Source organism: Panulirus ornatus, chromosome 52 (genome assembly GCF_036320965.1).
Source record: "Panulirus ornatus isolate Po-2019 chromosome 52, ASM3632096v1, whole genome shotgun sequence".
Lineage (NCBI taxonomy): Eukaryota > Metazoa > Arthropoda > Malacostraca > Decapoda > Palinuridae > Panulirus > Panulirus ornatus.
In genome coordinates, this window is record NC_092275.1 from 10,932,623 (window position 1) to 10,952,288 (window position 19,666).

Below are 19,666 nucleotides of genomic sequence, written 5' to 3' on the forward strand. Positions count from 1 at the left end.
AAGAGGGTGTTTTGAAATGGTTTGGGCACATGGAGAGAATGAGTGAGGAGAGATTGACCAAGAGGATATATGTGTCGGAGGTGGAGGGAACGAGGAGAAGAGGGAGACCAAATTGGAGGTGGAAAGATGGAGTGAAAAAGATTTTGTGTGATCGGGGCCTGAACATGCAGGAGGGTGAAAGGAGGGCAAGAAATAGAGTGAATTGGAGTCATGTGGTATACAGGGGTTGACGTGCTGTCAGTGGATTGAAGCAGGGCGTGTGGGGCGTCTGGGGTGGACCATGGAAAGCTGTGTAGGTATGTATATTTGCGTGTGTGGACGTGTGTATGTACATGTGTATGGGGGGGGGGGTTGGGCCATTTCTTTCGTCTGTTTCCTTGCGCTACCTCGCAAACGCGGGAGACAGCGACAAAGTATAAAAAAAAAAAAAAAAAAAAAAAAACTAGACTGATGGCATTCAACAGAGGAGAGGTTGCTAAAGAGATCAAGAATATTTTTATAGTGAATACAAAGTGTACCAGACCAGCGAAGCTGTGAGGGCTGTGTGGTGTGAGAGCTGCGGCTTCCAAGAGCTTGGTTGACCAACAACCCAATCCAGCAGCCTGGGCCCAGCTGGTGCTGTGGGGATGAAAACCTCAAAGACTCCATGAGGTATGCTGAATCAAAAGGTGGAAGAGAAAGGAAAATGGAAAGAGTATTTTGAAGAAATAATGAATGTGGGAGAAGGTGAGGCAACAGTTTGTACATGCATGGGTATGGAAGATGGAAGGAAAAGAATACAAGTGCAAGGGCCTATAGGAAGAAGGTAGGTCTAAAGGGTGATGATGAGGTTGAAAATAGGAAAGGTATCTGGAGTGGATGGAATTATGGAAGAGTAAGTGTGATAGAGTAGATCCATTTGATAAGTAGTTTAGCATGGAAGCAGATGTTTGTGCCTAAGAATTGGGTGAAAGCTATTATTGTTCTTTTTCTCAAAGGGAAAGATGCCAAGGATTTATGTAGCTGCTATAGGAAAGTAAGTCTTAAGTATACCAAGAAATGTGTTTGCAAAAGTGTTGATTGACAGAGTGATGGAAGTGACTGAATGTGGGATAAGTGAGAAACAAAAGGACTTTAGGAAAGATAGGGGATGTGCAGATCAGGTTTTTGCAGTGAGAACGATTGTGGAAAAGTATTAGCAGATGGTAAGAATTTTTATACAGCTTTTATAGATATGGAGACAGTGTTTTGAGTTGAATGGAATGCTTTATGGGATGTGTTAAGGATATATGTATAGAGGAGCAAATGCATGTGTAAGAGTGGATAGAGAGTTGGGCAAAAGTTTAGGTATACTTGGTGTGGAAGAGGGCTGTGTGATGTCACTGCTGTATTTTAACATATACATATATATATATGGATGGAGTGATAAGAGATGAAAGCAAAACTAAGGAAAAGGGGTGTTGAGTTAGAGTGTGGTGGTTAGGTGTGGTGGCTAGTGACAAATGTTGTTTGCTGAGTGAAGGTTGCAGAAGGTTTTAAGTTGTGTTTTATGATGCATTTAAGCATAGGCGATTGCTGGGAAATGCGAGTAAAAGTAAAGTAATGGTGTTTGAAAGGAAACAGATTTTGCAAAACCCTATAGAGTGAAACAAGAAATTGTAATAAAACTGTTATAGATATGGTGGAAGAAAGTCTGGAAGAGGTGACAATTTTAAGTAATTGGGATCTGTCTTTGGTAAGTTTCATGATATGGAAGGCGAGAGAATGGAGAGAGTAGTTCAGAGTAGGGAAGTCATTGGGTACCTTAATAGAATAATGAAGGGTACATATGCACATGTGGAAGTGAAGAAAAGATGAAGGCTGAGCATAGTCCTTCCATCCCTGACCAATGCAGCTGACACATGGATATGGGATCAGTTACAAATCCAGTCTGTGGAAATAAGCTATTTTTGAGGAGAATGTGGTATGACTAGATAGAATGTGTGTGGGAGATTTGGTATGGCAAAGAATGAATTGTGGAGTGGGAGAGTGGATGAAATACTTTGGGGTGGTTTAGGGATGTGGGAAGAATGTAAGATGGGGAGTTTACAAAGTGTACAATAGTATGATTAAAAGGGTTAGTGTGAGAGGAAGACCACCTGTGTTATGGGGAAATAGAGTGGAAGAGCATGGGATGGAGAGAAAGGTGGTAGTGCATGAAATGGCATATGCAAGAGAGGCATATAAGGACAGGATACTGTTTTGCCATGGCCACCCCCTTAATAGATGTTCCCTGAAGGAATGGGTTGTTGTGATACAGATTGATAGCTAGATAGTTATGGTATTGTGAAATATGTCTGTAATAAATTAACATAATGCTAAACTTTTATGGATGTGTAGGAAAAACTGATGTGTAGAGAATGTGTAAATAGGTGCATAGATATATAACTAAGCTAGGGTTAAGATAGAAGGACTGAATAGACAATGTAAGCAAGTTTTATCAAAAAGAATATTCCATCTTTTGATGCCTTAGGAATGCACTGAAGGGATTCTGCGTAACCCGCCTAGTGTTGCAGCAAAGCCATGCAGAATATCGAGTGGATAGTTTATGCTCAGACTTAGAGCAATAAGAACCTGACACTCGCTTACATAACTTTCGAAAAAAATACAGTCCAATTGATTTACCACATATGAGTAATGTGGCAGTTCAGGGAATAATTGTTATACATGGGGTGTTCAGTGTTATAAATGGAAATGGTGAAAAGCTTGTAGATTTTTGTGCTGAAAAAGGACTGGTGATTGGGAATACCTGGTTTGAAAAGAGAGATAAACATAAGTATATATATGTAAGTAGGAGAGATGGCCAGAGAGCGTTATTGGATTACGTGTTAATTGGTAGGCGCGCAAAAGAGACTTTTGGATGTTAATGTACTGAGAGGTGCAACTGGAGGAATGTCTGATCATTATCTTGTGGAGGCGAAGGTGAAGATTTGTAGAGGTTTCCAGAAAGGAAGAGAGAATGTTGGGGTGAAGAGGGTGGTGAGAGTAAGTGAGCTTGGGAAGGAGACTTGTGTGAGGAAGTACCATGAGAGACTGAGTACAGAATGGAAAAAGGTGAGAACAAAGGATGTAAGGGGAGTGGGGGAGGAATGGGATGTATTTAGAGAAGCAGTGATGGCTTGTGCTAAAGATGCTTGTGGCATGAGAAGCGTGGGAGATGGGCAGATTAGAAACGGTAGTGAGTGGTGGGATGAAGAAGTAAGATTATTAGTGAAAGAGAAGAGAGAGGCATTTGGCAATTTTTGCAGGGAAATAATGCAAATGAGTGGGAGATGAGGCAGGAGGTCAAGAGAAAGGTGCAAGAGGTGAAAAAGAGGGCAAATGAGAGTTGGGGTGAGAGAGTATCATTAAATTTTAGTGAGAATAAAAAGATGCTTTGGAAGGAGGTAAATAAAGTGCATAAGACAAGGGAACAAATGGGAATTTCACTGAATGGGGCAAATGGGGAGGTGATAACAAGTAGTGGTGATGTGAGAAGGAGATGGAGTGAGTATTTTGATGGTTTGTTGAATGTGTTTGATGATAGAGTGGCAGATATAGGGTGTTTTGGTCGAGGTGGTGTGCAAAGTGAGAGGGTTAGGAAAAATGATTTGGTAAAGAGAGAAGAGGTAGTAAAAGCTTTACGGAAGATGAAAGCCGGCAAGGCAGCGGGTTTGGATGGTATTGCAGTGGAATTTATAAAAAAAAAAAAAGGGGGTGACTGTATTGTTGACTGGTTGGTAAGGTTATTTAATGTATGTATGATTCATGGTGAGGTGCCTGAGGATTGGCAGAATGCTTGCATAGTGCCATTGTACAAAGGCAAAGGGGATAAGAGTGAGTGCTCAAATTACAGAGGTATATGTTTGTTGAGTATTCCTGGTAAATTATATGGGAGGGTACTGATTGAGAGGGTGAAGGCATGTACAGAGCATCAGATTGGGGAAGAGCAGTGTGGTTTGTGAAGCAGTAGAGGATGTGTGGATCAGGTGTTTGCTTTGAAGAATGTATATGAGAAATACTTGAAAAGCAAATGGATTTGTATGTAGCATTTATGGATCTGGAGAAGGCATATGATAGAGTTGATAGAGATGCTCTGTGGAAGGTATTAAGAATATATGGTGTGGGAGGCAAGTTGTTAGAAGCAGTGAAAAGTTTTTATCGAGGATGTAAGGCATGTGTACGTGTAGGAAGAGAGGAAAGTGATTGGTTCTCAGTGAATGTAGGTTTGTGGCAGGGGTGTGTGATGTCTCCATGGTTGTTTGATTTGTTTATGGATGAGGTTGTTAGGGAGGTGAATGCAAGAGCTTTGGAAAGAGGGGCAAGTATGCAGTCTGTTGTGGATGAGAGAGCTTGGGAAGTGAGTCAGTTGTTGTTTGCTGATGATACAGCGCTAGTGGCTGATTCATATGAGAAACTGCAGAAACTGGTGACCGAGTTTGGTAAAGTGTCTGAAAGAAGAAAGTTGAGAGTAAATGTGAATAAGACCAAGGTTATTAGGTACAGTAGGGTTGAGGGTCAAGTTATTTGGGAGGTAAGTTTGAATGGAGAAAAACTGGAGGAAGTGAAGTGTTTTAGATATCTGGGAGTGGATTTGGCAGCGGATGGAACCATGGAAGTGGAAGTGAATCATAAGGTGAGGGAGGGGGCGAAAATTTGGGAGCCTTGAAGAATGTGTGGAAGTCGAGAACATTATCTCGGAAAGCAAAAATGGGTATGTTTGAAGGAATAGTGGTTCTAACAATGTTGTATGGCTGCGAGGCATGGGCTATGGAGAGAATGAGTGAGGAAAGATTGACCAAGAGGATATATGTATCAGAGGTGGAGGGAACGAGGAGAAGTGGGAGACCAAATTGTAGGTGGAAAGATGGAGTGAAAAAGATTTTGAGTGATCGGGGCCTGAACATGCAGGAGGATGAAAGGCACGCAAGGAATAGAGTGAATTGGAATGATGTGGTATACTGGGGTCGACGTGCTGTCAATGGATTGAACCAGGGCATGTGAAGCGTTTGGGGTAAACCATGGAAAGTTTTGTGGGGCCTGGATGTGGAAAGGGAGCTGTGGTTTCGGTGCATTATTGAATGACAGCTAGAGAATAAGTGTGAACGAATGTGGCCTTTGTTGTCCTTTCCTAGCACTACCTCGCTCACATGAGGGGGAGGGGGTTGTTATTCCATGTGTGGAGGGGTGGCGATGGGAATGAATAAAGGCAGACAGTATGAATTATGTACATGTGTATATATGTATATGTCTGTGTGTGTATATATATATATACATTGAGTTGTATAGGTATGTATATTTGCGTATGTGGACATGTATGTATATACGTGTGTATGTGGGTGGGTTGTGCCATTTCTTTCGTCTGTTTCCTCGCGCTACCTCGCTAATGCGGGAGACAGCGACTAAGCAATATGATAATATATACTGAATTTCTTGATCATAGTAGTTGTATTGATTCATCCTCTTTTTTTTTTCAAGATTAGCACTTCATACTTTGTGGATTTTCTTCAGGTTGAAGTTCTGCAAAAGAAGTTTGATGACTTCAAAACAGACCTCCAGGCCAATGAAGTCCGCTTGGCTGAAATGAATGAAATTGCCATGCAGCTGATGAGTCTGGGTCAAACTGAAGCTGCCCTTAAGATTCAGACCCAAATTGAGGAGCTCAACACAAAATGGAACTCCCTCCAGCAGATGGCACAGGTTAGAAACTTCCAACCTGTGAGGAACACTCATTATTGCCAACAAGTCCAGAGTTATTTTCCAGAGTTATACTTTTGCTATACAGTATCAGCATAGTAATCAGTAATGCTGTTGAGCACAAATTATGGAAATGACACCTCATCATTACATAGAATACAGAGTTATTCAGTACTCCCTGTTGCAGTGTACATAATGTATTAAAGTTGGTATGAGAATGTTAATCATCACAATACATCTTACGGAAACTGTAAGCATTAACTGAATACTGCTTGTAAAGCCATTCCCATTTTACATTGTTTATGTATACTTTGTAAAGGAGCGGCAGTTCCAGCTAGGGTCTGCTCATGAGGTTCAACGTTTTCATCGCGATGTAGATGAGACGAAGGACTGGATTCAGGAGAAAGATGAAGCTCTCAACAATGATGATTGTGGCAAAGACTTGCGCTCTGTACAGGCTCTACAGAGGAAGCATGAAGGTGATTATTTTTTTATGTATAAGAATGCTTTAAAAAGAAATGATGATTATGCATTGGCTTAATTTTGCCTCAGTCTTCCTCTCCACAGGTACCTTATTTTGAATATGAAATGAGAACATATTGTAATTCAGAAAGTGTGATGATTGTCCTCTCACAGACAAATAATGACATAAGGTATTTTTCCAGCATTCAGACTCATTGGTCGGATTAAATGCCATATGAGTTGAGATGCTTTGGGTCACTAACTAACACAGCTGTAGGCAGGACAGATGTGTTGCATTTCAGGGATAGTTTTAGATCTGTTAGAAGTGTTAAGCCTTTAGTTTTAGAAAGTGACCATGATTTTGCTTCTATAGTGACTTATACCATTCATAACATTTTGGCGAGTCTCTGTCTGCAGTCATTAATGATAGGACGCAGCATTGGAGTAATTGAGGGTGGACCCTGTATGATAAATCTCTTTTTTTTTTATATATATTTATCCAGTCAGCTCATTATATTGGGCCTCCACAGGGTATATTGGACTGAAACTCATGTAATCTCATGATAATCTGAAGAGGCCATGTGGATTGGACATGTACTGACCTCTATTTACAGTAGTGTGACAGCACAATAGTACAATAATTTTCATGCAAAGAAACTGTAGTATACTTACCAGTGATACTGATGATGGTGCACTAGTTGTAATTGTGGGACTAGATATGGTGTTGGAGGTGCCCATGGTAGCATATTTCACTGACACTTTACATGATTTTGAGTATTCATGCTTAAGATAATGTATCCATACTTGAAATTATTTTACCAACCACTGTGACATAGAGGCGGTATTATTTTCTGTCCATTGGACAATTATTGTGGTAGCTGCAAATTACCCATAGCCAAGCTTAGCAGATGCAACATAGTGGTGGCTTGAAGATGCATACAGTAGTGCATGATTGAGATAACTGCATCACCCAGGCACCATCACCAGTGCTTTCGCTGTATTTTTGTCACAATCTGATTCTATTCACATGAGGCACTCCACAAGTGATGTACATATATGCTCACAAAATTAGTGATTCGTGTAGTGCTTTCTTAAGGAGGGCATGGAAAGTCACTTCAGTAGACCTAAGGATGGACTTATTTGATTGCCTTGTATAAAGCTAAAATGCATCATCTATTAGGGGCATTTTGTTGTTGGTGAGTCAAGAGTGAACCACAAAGGTGAATTATGCAGCCTTTTGTACCGTACAGCTGCCTGACTGTTTTATGGAATTACAGAGGTCAAGTGTGCGGCATTATTGGTGATGTACTACAGTAATTTCATACTGTATTATTTCTTTTTTGGTGTACATGGGGTGTTCAGCGTTGTAAATGGAAATGGTGAAGAATATGTGGATTTATGTGCTGAAACAGGACTGTTGATTGGGAATACCTGGTTTAAAAAGAGAGATATACATAAGTATATGTATGTAAGTAGGATAGATTGCCAGAGAGCGTTATTGGATTACGTGTTAATTGATAGGCGCACGAAAGAGTGACTTTTGGATGTTAATGTTCTGAGAGGTGCAACTGCAGGGATCTCTGATCATTCTCTTGTGGAGGCGAAGGTGAAGATTTGTATAGGTTTTCAGAACAGAAGAGAGAATGTTGGGGTGAAAAGAGTGGTGAGAGTAAGTGAGCTTGGGAAGGAGACGTGAGGAAGTACCAGGAGAGACTGAGTACAGAATGGAAAAAGGTGAGAACTAAGGACGTAAGGGGAGTTTGGGAGGAATGGGATGTGTTTAGGGAAGCAGTGATGGCTTGCGCAAAAGATGCTTGTGGCATGAGAAGCGTGGGAGGTGGGCAGAGTAGAAAGGGTAGTGAGTGGTGGGATGAAGAAGTAAGATTATTAGTGAAAGAGAGGAGACAGGGATTTGGATGATTTTTTGCTGGGAAATAATGCAAATGAGTGGGAGATGTATAAAAGAAAGAGGCAGGAGGTCAAGAGAAAGGTGCAAGAGGTGAAAAAGAGGGCAAATGAGAGTTGGGGTGAGAGAGTATCATTAAATTTTAGGGAGAATAAAAAGATGTTTTCCGCCAATCCTCAGGCACCTCACCGTGAGTCATACATACATTAAATAACCTTACCAACAAGTCAACAATACAGTCACCCCCTTTTTTAATAAATTCCACTGCAATACCATCCAAACCTGCCGCCTTGCCGGCTTTCATCTTCCGCAAAGCTTTTACTACCTCTTCTCTGTCCACCAAATCACTTTCCCTAACCTTCTCACTTTGCACACCACCTCGACCAAAACACCCTATATCTGCCACTCTATCATCAAACACATTCAACAAACCTTCAAAATACTCACTCCATCTCCTTTTCACATCACCACTACTTGTTATCACCTCCCCATTTGCGCCCTTCACTGAAGTTCCCATTTGCTCCCTTGTCTTACGCACTTTATTTACCTCCTTCCAGAACATCTTTTTATTCTCCCTAAAATTTAATGATACTCTCTCACCCCAACTCTCATTTGCCCTTTTTTTTACCTCTTGCACCTTTCTCTTGACCTCCTGTCTCTTTCTTTTATACGTCTCCCACTCAACTGCATTTTTTCCCTGCAAAAATCGTCCAAATGCCTCTCTCTTCTCTTTCACTAATACTCTTACTTCTTCATCCCACCACTCACTACCCTTTCTAATCAACCCACCTCCCACTCTTCTCATGCCACAAGCATCTTTTGTGCAATCCATCACTGATTCCCTAAATACATCCCATTCCTCCCCCACTCCCCTTACTTCCATTGTTCTCACCTTTTTCCATTCTGTACTCAGTCTCTCCTGGTACTTCCTCACACAAGTCTCCTTCCCAAGCTCACTTACTCTCACCACCCTCTTCACCCCAACATTCACTCTTTTTTTTCTGAAAACCCATACAAATCTTCACCTTAGCCTCCACAAGATAATGATCAGACATCCCTCCAGTTGCACCTCTCAGCGCATTAACATCCAAAAGTCTCTCTTTCGCGCGCTTGTCAATTAACACGTAATCCAATAACGCTCTCTGGCCATCTCTTTTACTTACATAAGTATACTTATGTATATCTCGTGCATAGTGCCATTGTACAAAGGCAAAGGGGATAAGAGTGAGTGCTCAAATTACAGAGGTATAAGTTTGTTGAGTATTCCTGGTAAATTATATGGGAGGGTATTGATTGAGAGGGTGAAGGCATGTACAGAGCATCAGATTGGGGAAGAGCAGTGTGGTTTCAGAAGTGGTAGAGGATGTGTGGATCAGGTGTTTGCTTTGAAGAATGTATGTGAGAAATACTTAGAAAAGCAAATGGATTTGTATGTAGCATTTATGGATCTGGAGAAGGCATATGATAGAGTTGATAGAGATGCTCTGTGGAAGGTATTAAGAATATATGGTGTGGGAGGCAAGTTGTTAGAAGCAGTGAAAAGTTTTTATCGAGGATGTAAGGCATGTGTACGTGTAGGAAGAGAGGAAAGTGATTGGTTCTCAGTGAATGTAGGTTTGCGGCAGGGGTGTGTGATGTCTCCATGGTTGTTTAATTTGTTTATGGATGGGGTTGTTAGGGAGGTGAATGCAAGAGTTTTGGAAAGAGGGGCAAGTATGAAGTCTGTTGGGGATGAGAGAGCTTGGGAAGTGAGTCAGTTGTTGTTCGCTGATGATACAGCACTGGTGGCTGATTCATGTGAGAAACTGCAGAAGCTGGTGACTGAGTTTGGTAAAGTGTGTGAAAGAAGAAAGTTAAGAGTAAATGTGAATAAGAGTAAGGTTATTAGGTACAGTAGGGTTGAGGGTCAAGTCAATTGGGAGGGTGAGTTTGAATGGAGAAAAACTGGAGGAAGTGAAGTGTTTTAGATATCTGGGAGTGGATCTGGCAGCGGATGGAACCATGGAAGCGGAAGTGGATCATAGTGTGGGGGAGGGGGCGAAAATTCTGTGAGCCTTGAAGAATGTGTGGAAGTCGAGAACATTATCTCGGAAAGCAAAAATGGGTATGTTTGAAGGAATAGTGGTTCCAACAATGTTGTATGGTTGCGAGGCGTGGGCTATGGATAGAGTTGTGCGCAGGAGGATGGATGTGCTGGAAATGAGATGTTTGAGGACAATGTGTGGTGTGAGGTGGGTTGATCGAGTAAGTAACGTAAGGGTAAGAGAGATGTGTGGAAATAAAAAGAGCGTGGTTGAGAGAGCAGGAGAGGGTGTTTTGAAATGGTTTGGGCACATGGAGAGAATGAGTGAGGAAAGATTGACCAAGAGGATATATGAGTTGGAGGTGGAGGGAACGAGGAGAAGTGGGAGACCAAATTGGAGGTGGAAAGATGGAGTGAAAAAGATTTTGTGTGATCGGGGCCTGAACATGCAGGAGGGTGAAAGGAGGGCAAGGAATAGAGTGAATTGGAGCGATGTGGTATACCGGGGTTGACGTGCTGTCAGTGGATTGAATCGGGGCATGTGAAGCGTCTGGGGTAAACCATGGAAAGCTGTGTAGGTATGTATATTTGCGTGTGTGGACGTATGTATATACATGTGTATGGGGGTGGGTTGGGCCATTTCTTTCGTCTGTTTCCTTGCGCTACCTCGCAAACGCGGGAGACAGCGGCAAAAAAAAAAAAAAAAAAAAAAAGATTATTTGGAAGGAGGTAAACAAAGTGCATAAGACAAGGGAGCAAATGGGAACTTCAGTGAAGGGGGCTAACGGGGAGGTGATAACAAGTAATGGTGATGTGAGAAGGAGATGGAGTGAGTATTTTGAAGGTTTGTTGAATGTGTTTGATGATAGAGTGGCAGATATAGGGTGTTTTGGTCGAGGTGGTATGCAAATGATGTGGAAAATGATTTGGTAAAGAGAGAAGAGGTAGTAAAAGCTTTACGGAAGATGAAAGCCGGCAAGGCAGCGGGTTTGGATGATATTGCATTAGAATTTATTAAAAAAGTGGGTGACTGTATTGTTGACTGGTTGGTAAGGTTATTTAATGTATGTATGATTGATGGTGAGGTGCCTGAGGATTGGCTTAATGCTTGCATAGTGCCATTGTACAAAGGCAAAGGGGATAAAAGTGAGTGCTCAGATTACAGAGGTATAAGTTTGTGGAGTATTCCTTGCAAATTATATGGGAGGGTATTGATTGAGAGGGTGAAGGCATGTACAGAGTATCAGATTGGGGAAGAGCAGTGTGGTTTCAGAAGTGGTAGAGGATGTGTGGATCAGGTGTTTGCTTTGAAGAATGTATGTGAGAAATACTTAGAAAAGCAAATGGAGTTGTATGTGACATTTATGGATCTGGAGAAGGCATATGAAAGAGTTGATAGAGATGCTCTATGGAAGGTATTAAGAATATATGGTGTGGGAGGCAAGTTGTTAGAAGCAGTGAAAAGTTTTTATCGAGGATGTAAGGCATGTGTACGTGTAGGAAGAGAGGAAAGTGATTGGTTCTCAGTGAATGTAGGTTTGTGGCAGGGGTGTGTGATGTCTCCATGGTTGTTTAACTTGTTTATGGATGAGGTTGTTAGGGAGGTTAATGCAAGAGTTTTGGAAAGAGGGGCAAGTATACAGTCTGTTGTGGATGAGAGAGCTTTGGAAGTGAGTCAGTTGTTGTTCGCTGATGATACAGCACTGGTGGCTGATTCGTGTGAGAAACTGCAGAAACTGGTGACTAAGTTTGGTAAAGTGTGTGAAAGAAGAAAGCTGAGAGTAAATGTGAATAAGACCAAGGTTATTAGGTACAGTAGGGTGAAGTGTTTTAGATATCTGGGAGTGGATTTTGCAGCGGATGGAACCATGGAAGCAGAAGTGAATCATAGGATGGGTGAGGGGACAAAAGTTGTGGGAGCGTTGAAAAATATGTGGAAGTCGAGAACATTATCTCGGAAAGTAAAAATGGGTATGTTTGAAGGAATAGTGGTTCCAACAATGTTATATGGTTGTGAGGCGTGGGCTATGGATAGAGTTGTGTGGAGGAGAGTGGATGTGCTGGAAATGAGATGTTTGAGGACAATATGTGGTGTGAGATGGTTTGATCGAGTAAGTAATGATAGGGTAAGAGAGATGTGTGGTATCTAAAAGAGTGTGGTTGAGAGAGCAGAAGAGGGTGTTTTGAAATGGTTTGGTCACTTGGAGAGAATGAGTGAGGAAAGATTGACCAAGAGGATATATGTGTCAGAGGTGGAGGGAACGAGGAGAAGTGGGAGACTTAATTGGAGGCGGAAGGATGGAGTGAAAAAGATTTTGAGTGATCGGGGCTTGAACATGCAGAAGGGTGAAAGGCGTGCAGGGAATAGAGTGAATTGGAACGGTGTGGTATACCGGGGTCGATGTGCTGTTAATGGATTGAACCAGGGCATGTGAAACATCTGGGGTAAACCATGGAAAGTTGTGTGGGGCCTGGATGTGGAAGGGGAGCTGTGGTTTCGGTGCTTTATTACATGACAGCTAGAGACTGAGTGTGAAGGAATGTGGCCTTTGTTGTCTTTTCCTAGCGCTACCACGCACACATGAGCGGGGAGGGGGATGGTATTCCATGTGTGGCGAGGTGGCGATGGGAATGAATAAAGGCAGACAGTGTGAATTGTGTGCATGGGTATATAGGTATGTGTCTGTGTGTGTATATATATGTGAACATTGAGATGTAGAGGTATGTATATTTGCATGTGTGGACGTGTATGTATATACATGGGTATTTGGGGGGTTGGGCCATTTCTTTCGTCTGTTTCTTTGCGCTACCTCGCTAACACGGGAGACAACGACAAAGCAAAATAAATAAATAAATATTATTTCTTTATTACGTTTCTAAATAGTTTTGTACACTTCATTTATTTTTGCATTACTCATGACAGCTAGAGATTGAGTGTGGACGAATGTGGCCTTTTTGTCTCTCCCTAGTGCTACCTTACGTGCGCGCATGCGTGGGGGTGATGCTATTTCATGTGTGGTGGGGTGGTGAGGGTAATGGATGAAGGCAGCAAGTATGAATATGTACATGTGTATATATGTATATGTCTTCCTATGAGTTCAGAGGGAAAATGAAACACAATAAGTTCCCAAGTGCAATTTCGTGTAATAATTGCATCATCTGGGGAAACACGAGAGAAATATTATTTATTTCTCTTTTGTTTTCCCCTGATGATGTAATTATTGCACAAAAGTGCACTTGGGAACTTATTGTTTCATTTTCCCTGTGGACTCGTAGGAATATACGTGATCACGTGCAAAATTGTTATCCTTTCCAACATGTATATGTCTGTGTATATGTATGTATAGGTATGTATATGTGCATGTAGGCTTTTAAGTATGTACATGTGTATTTGGATGGGTTGGGCCATTCTTTCATCTGTTTCCTTGCACTACCTCGCTAATGCGGGAGATGGCGATTACGTATAATAGATAAATAATTTACTTTTATAGAATAAATGTGTTTTTGAGTTAGAAAATGCTGATTTATAGCTTTGAAGTGTTTCTTTTAGGACTTCAGGTATGTCTCAAGAGTCACCTCCCAAACCCCAATTTCTGAAGACATAAGGTATGTCTCTCAAGGGTCACTCCCTCAAACCCCCTAATTCTCATAATCTTTGTACCGTGCTAACCATGTTTTTGCCAGCCTTGGGGTATTCCATATGTGTAATTCCTGTTGTTGCCAGGAGACCTCTTTACCACACTGAAAATAACATTTGTGGATTACACTTATATATCAAAAACTATGCAATTAATTTTTAAGATATATATGATATTTTTATGCTTTATCCCTGGGGATAGGGGAGAAAGAATTCTTCCCATGCTTGCCCCGTGTGTCATAGGAGAAGACTAAAGGGGACGGGAGCAGGGGGCTAGAAACCCTCCCTTCCTTGTATTTTAACTTTCTAAAAAGGGAAACAGAAGAAGGAGTCATGTGGGGAGTGCTCATCCTCCTTGAAGGCTCAGAGTGGGATGTCTAAATGTGTGTGGATGTTACAAAGATGAGAAAAAAGGAGAGATAGGTAGTAGGTTTGAGGAAAGGAACCTGGATGTTTTGGCTGAGTGAAACAAAGCTCAAGGGTAAAGGGGAAGAGTGGTTTGGGAAGGTCTTGGGGGTAAAGTCACGGGTTGGTGAGAGGTCAAGGGCAAAGGAATGAGTAGCACTACTCCTGAAGCAGGATTGGTGGGAGTATGTGATAGTGTAAGAAAAGTAAACTCGAGATTGATATAGGTAAAACTGAAAGTGTATGGAGAGATATAGGCGATTATTGGTGCATATGCATCTGCTCATGAGAAGAAAGATCATTAGAGGCAGGTGTTTTGGGAGCAACTGAGTGAGTGTGTTAGCAGCTTTGATGCATGAGACCGGGTTATAGTGATAGGTGAGGTGATTTGAATGCTAAGGTGAGTAATGTGGCAGTTTAGGGTATAATAGGTGTACAATGGGTGTTCAGTGTTGGAAATGGTGAAGAGCTTGTAGATTTATGTGCTGAAAAAAGGACGGGTGATTGGGAATACCTGGTTTAAAAAGAGATATATACATAAGTATACATATGTAAGTAGAAGAGATGGCCAGAGAGCGTTATTGGATTACGTGTTAATTGATAGGCGTGTGAAAGAGAGACTTTTGGATGTTAATGTGCTGAGAGGTGCAACTGGAGGGAAGTCTGATCATTATCTTGTGAAGGTGAAGATTGGTAGAGGTTTTCAGAAAAGAAGAGAGAATGTTGAGGTGAAGAGAGTGGTGAGTGTAAGTGAGCTTGGAAAGGAGACTTGTGTGAGGAAGTACCAGGAGAGACTGAGTGCAGAATGGAAAAAGGTGAGAGCAAAGGACGTAAGAGGAGTGGGGGGAGGAATGGGAGGTATTTAGGGAAGCAGTGATGGCTTTCGCAAAAGATGCTTGTGGCATGAGAAGCGTGGGAGGTGGGCAGATTAGAAAGGGTTTGTTAGTGGTGGGATGAAGTAAGATTAATAGTAAAAGAGATGAGAGAGGCATTTGGACAAGTTTTACAGGGAAATAGTGCAGATGACTGGGAAATGTATGAAAGAAAGAGGCAGGAGGTGAAAAAGAGGGCAAATGAGAGTTGGGGTGAGAGAGTATCATTAAATTTTAGGGGGGATTAACTGCACTGTTTCGCTGTCTCCTGCGTTAGTGAGCTAGCGCAAGGAAACAGACAAAAGAATGGCCCAACCCACCCACATACACATGTATATACATACACTTCCATGCACGCACATATGTTTTTTAAATTTTTTTCTTGATCACTGTTTTCCACGTTAGCAAGGTTGTGCCTGGAACAGATGAAGAAAGGCTGTATCGGCTCATATCAATTCTCTGTATCATGTGCAATTTATGGAAAATAGCTCCCAGTCCACACCTAGGCCCCACAAACCTTTCCGTGGTGTATACCGTATTTTACCAGTTCTCTCTTGTCACATTTAGGCCTTTCACCCCCAGTATATTAAGGCCCTATTTGCTAAAGTTCCTTTTCACTCTATCCTTTCGTCTCCAGTTATGCCTCTCTGTTCTTGTTCCCTTCACTTCTGTCACATATATCCTTGTCAACCTTTCCTCACTCATTCTATTTATATTTCCAAACTATATCAGCACATCTTCTTCAGCTGTTTCACCTGCACCCTTTTTATTACCACACTTCCACCTTACCCTTTCATTACTTGCTCAACTATTTTGAATTATGTGATATACTTGTAGATATTTATTTATTTATTTATTTTGCTTTGTTGCTGTCTCCCGCATTTGCGAGGTAGCGCAAGGAAACAGACGAAAGAAATGGCCCAACCCACCCCCATACACATGTATATACATACACGTCCACACACGCAAATGTACATACCTATACATCTCAATGTACACATATATATACACACACAGACATATACATATATACATATATACATAATTCATACTGTCTGCCTTTATTTATTCCCATCGCCACCTCGCCACACATGGAATATCATCCCCCTCCCCCCTCATGTGTGCGAGGTAGTGTTAGGAAAAACAACAAAGGCCCCATTCGTTCACACTCAGTCTCTAGCTGTCATGTAATAATGCCCGAAACCACAGCTCCCTTTCCACATCCAGGCCCCACACAAATTTCCATGGTTTACCCCAGACGCTTCACATGCCCTGATTCAATCCATTGACAGCGCGTCGACCCCAGTATACCACATAGATTCAGTTCACTCTATTCCTTGCCCGCCTTTCACCCTCCTGCATGTTCAGGCCCCGATCACTCAAAATCTTTTTCACTCCATCTTTCCACCTCCAATTTGGTCTCCCACTTCTCCTTGTTCCCTCCACCTCCAACACATATATCCTCTTGGTCAATCTTTCCTCACTCATTCTCTCCATGTGCCCAAACCATTTCAAAACACCCTCTTCTGCTCTCTCAACCACGCTCTTTTTATTTCCACACATCTCTCTTACCCTTACATTACTTACTCGATTAAACCACCTCACACCAGATATTATCCTCAAACATCTCATTTCCAGCACATCCACCCTTTTACGCACAACTCTATCCATAGCCCACGCCTCGCAACCATACAACATTGTTGGAACCACTATTCCTTCAAACATACCCATTTTTGCTTTCCGAGATAATGTTCTTGACTTCCACACATTCTTCAAGGCTCCCAGGATTTTCGCCCCCTCCCCCACCCTATGCAGTCTGTTGAGGATGAGAGAGCTTGGGAAGTGAGTCAGTTGTTGTTCGCTGATGATACAGCACTGGTGGCTGATTCATGTGAGAAATTGCAGAGGCTGGTGACTGAGTCTGGTATAGTGTGTGAAAGAAGAAAGTTAAGAGTAAATGTGAATAAGAGCAAGGTTATTAGGTACAGTAGGGTTGAGGGTCAAGTCAATTGGGAGGTAAGTTTGAATGGAGAAAAACTGGAGGAAGTAAAGTGTTTTAGATATCTGGGAGTGGATCTGGCAGCGGATGGAACCATGGAAGCGGAAGTGACTTGTAGATATCTTACATAAAAGAAATATTAATATCCATCAATCCATCCATATCTGTGTTGCCTGTTCCAATTAGAACTCCCTGTAAGCAAATGACATAGAAGCCCTTCATAAGTCCTGCCTTGGACTTGCCTTAAGCCAGGCTATTGCACAACTCTATCTTCTTTGCAAGGGCTAAACATTAATCTTGTGCTTAATGTGAAACATAGACCACTTCAAGGAGCTGTCTGGCAATTGCTGATGATGCTTAAAAGGGGCCACTCTCCACAATAATAATCCAGGGAATCTAAAATACACGTTTGTAAGACTAGCACACAACACCACACCAGAAAGCACATAGGAGATAGCACACAATCACCAGCGCCACAGAACACCTGGTGGTGAGTTCAGTAATCTGTATGGCACAGTACACGCTGTTTGATTTTTTTCTTTCAACTAAAATTGAAAAACATGAATTACTTTGAACATTAAGTTAACTCTGATTTTAGATACTGTACCACACCTCTCATGTACCCTCTCGTGTCTTACTCCATCAACCCTTTTCACACCACGCTTTGTCATCAGACACTTAAAGTCCAATACATTCATCCTCTTCTGTACATTCTCATTGGAAGCTCATGCCTCGTATCCACAAAATATTGTCGGAACTACTGTACCTTCAGACATATCATTCTCTACTCTCCCAGATAGTGACCTTTTTTTCCACACATTTCTCAATGCTCTTATGACCTTCACCCACTCTTACTCACTTTAGCTCTCATTGCTCAGTTTGCTGTCTTTTCCATCCCAGGAAGTCTAAGATACTTCATATCCTCCAAATTTTCTCTGCTCACACTCATGCCCAAACATATCTCTATCCAGTGCTAAACCTGATAACCTTGCTTTTATGTACATTTACTTTCAACTTTCCCTTTCCACATACTCTCCCAAACTTGTACACCCAATTTTGCTGTTTTTGTCTCGAATCTGCCACCAGCACATTGTCATCAGCAAACAAAAATTGACGTGCCTCCCAAGTACCCCTACCCCTGCCAAACTGCAGACCTATCTCTCTCCCTAAGATCCTTGCAATTACTGTTCTCATCACCCTATCTATATACAGATTGAACAGTCTTATTAACATCACTTACCTTTACTTCAGACCCCCTACTCATTATTATGGGTGGTTTATGCATGACAGCTAGAAATGGGATTGGATGTGTGTAATTGAGGATGTTGTTTGTTTTTGGTACTTTGGTACCTTGCTAGGGCAGAAGATACATTTTATAAGATGTAAATTAACATATATTACAAACAAGTAACATTTAGAACTTGCATTATTTGTACAAAACACTCCTCTTTCTTAATTTGAAATGTATTCAGAACACATTGTGAGGCCCATGTTTTTAAGTCATGTTACTCCAAAATCCAAGCAATATATTGTTTAGAGGATTATGGATATTCTGTATTCTACCTTTAACTATGCATTTGATTTATGAAAAGCTCTTGAAGTTTTTCTTTTTTTATAGTGCTTTGAATGTGCTGTATGATGCACTTTGTCTCTAAGGTTTCATGGCATTTGAAATCCATGTTTCTTTTAGGCCTGGAGCGTGACCTTGCTGCCTTGGGAGACAAAATACGACAGTTGGATGAAACAGCAAATAGACTTATGCAGACCCATCCAGAAGCTGCTGATACTATTTATGGCAAGCAGAGAGAGATCAATGAACTTTGGACACAGCTGACTGCAAAGGTGACAGTACTTGAAATAGGAGTTCTGAGAATTAGTTAAAGAGAGTAAGGTGTTAGCTTTAGACTGATATGTGTGAGATTGAAAGTACAGGTAGATTATGAGAGGTGGGTTATTGTCTGCTTATGCACCTGTTTTTGAGAAGAATTAGGAAGAGAGGCAAGTGTTTTGGAAGGAACTGAGTGAATGCATTAGCAATTTTTCTGTAAGAGATCAAATGGGTGATGTGACAGTTGGTATAATAAGTTAGGGTAATGGTAATTATGAACAGCTCGAGTTGTCTGGTGAAAAAGGATTGGTAATTGGGGATACCTGGTTTGATAAAAGGTGCATACTTAAGTATACCTTGATTATATAGATAGAGTATTAGCTGATTTGCTGATTATGAAATTTTAATTGCTTTGATCATTATTATCTTTTTGTCTTTTTAGGCTAATGCACGAAAAGAGAAGCTATTAGACTCTTATGATCTGCAACGTTTTTTAAGTGATTACCGCGACCTGAGCTCCTGGATTGCTTCCATGATGGGACTTGTGAGTTCAGATGAACTAGCAACTGATGTAACAGGTGCTGAGGCACTTCTAGAAAGGCACCAGGTAATGTAATGAGTTAGACTTTTGGTTTTGTGTGATTTTGCTTTATCTGTGAGAGACATCTGTTAAAGGAAGAGTGAAGTTCCTCTGTAAGAATTGCAAAATTAGAATTAGAGCTGACACAACACCTTTATCAGATGTATTTCTCAATTACTTGTAACACTTGTTCAAATCACTAAGTCCTTTTGAAGTATGGTGTTTGGTTTCATTCTCATACTTAGTATATGAAAAAGCTA

General features: G+C 41.4%; 1 protein-coding gene across 6 annotated transcripts in view; it reads left to right on the top strand.

Annotated features, from left to right (window-relative positions):
* alpha-Spec (alpha spectrin) overlaps positions 1–19,666 on the top strand; it is a 176,977-nt gene that overhangs the window by 37,598 nt on the left and 119,713 nt on the right. For all 6 annotated transcript variants that reach the window (XM_071692154.1, XM_071692158.1, XM_071692157.1 and 3 more), the window contains exons 6-9: positions 5,509–5,697; positions 6,014–6,173; positions 18,689–18,840; positions 19,269–19,433. In XM_071692154.1, the coding sequence (XP_071548255.1) occupies positions 5,509–5,697; positions 6,014–6,173; positions 18,689–18,840; positions 19,269–19,433 (666 nt within the window). The remainder of the gene's footprint in view (positions 1–5,508; positions 5,698–6,013; positions 6,174–18,688; positions 18,841–19,268; positions 19,434–19,666) is intronic.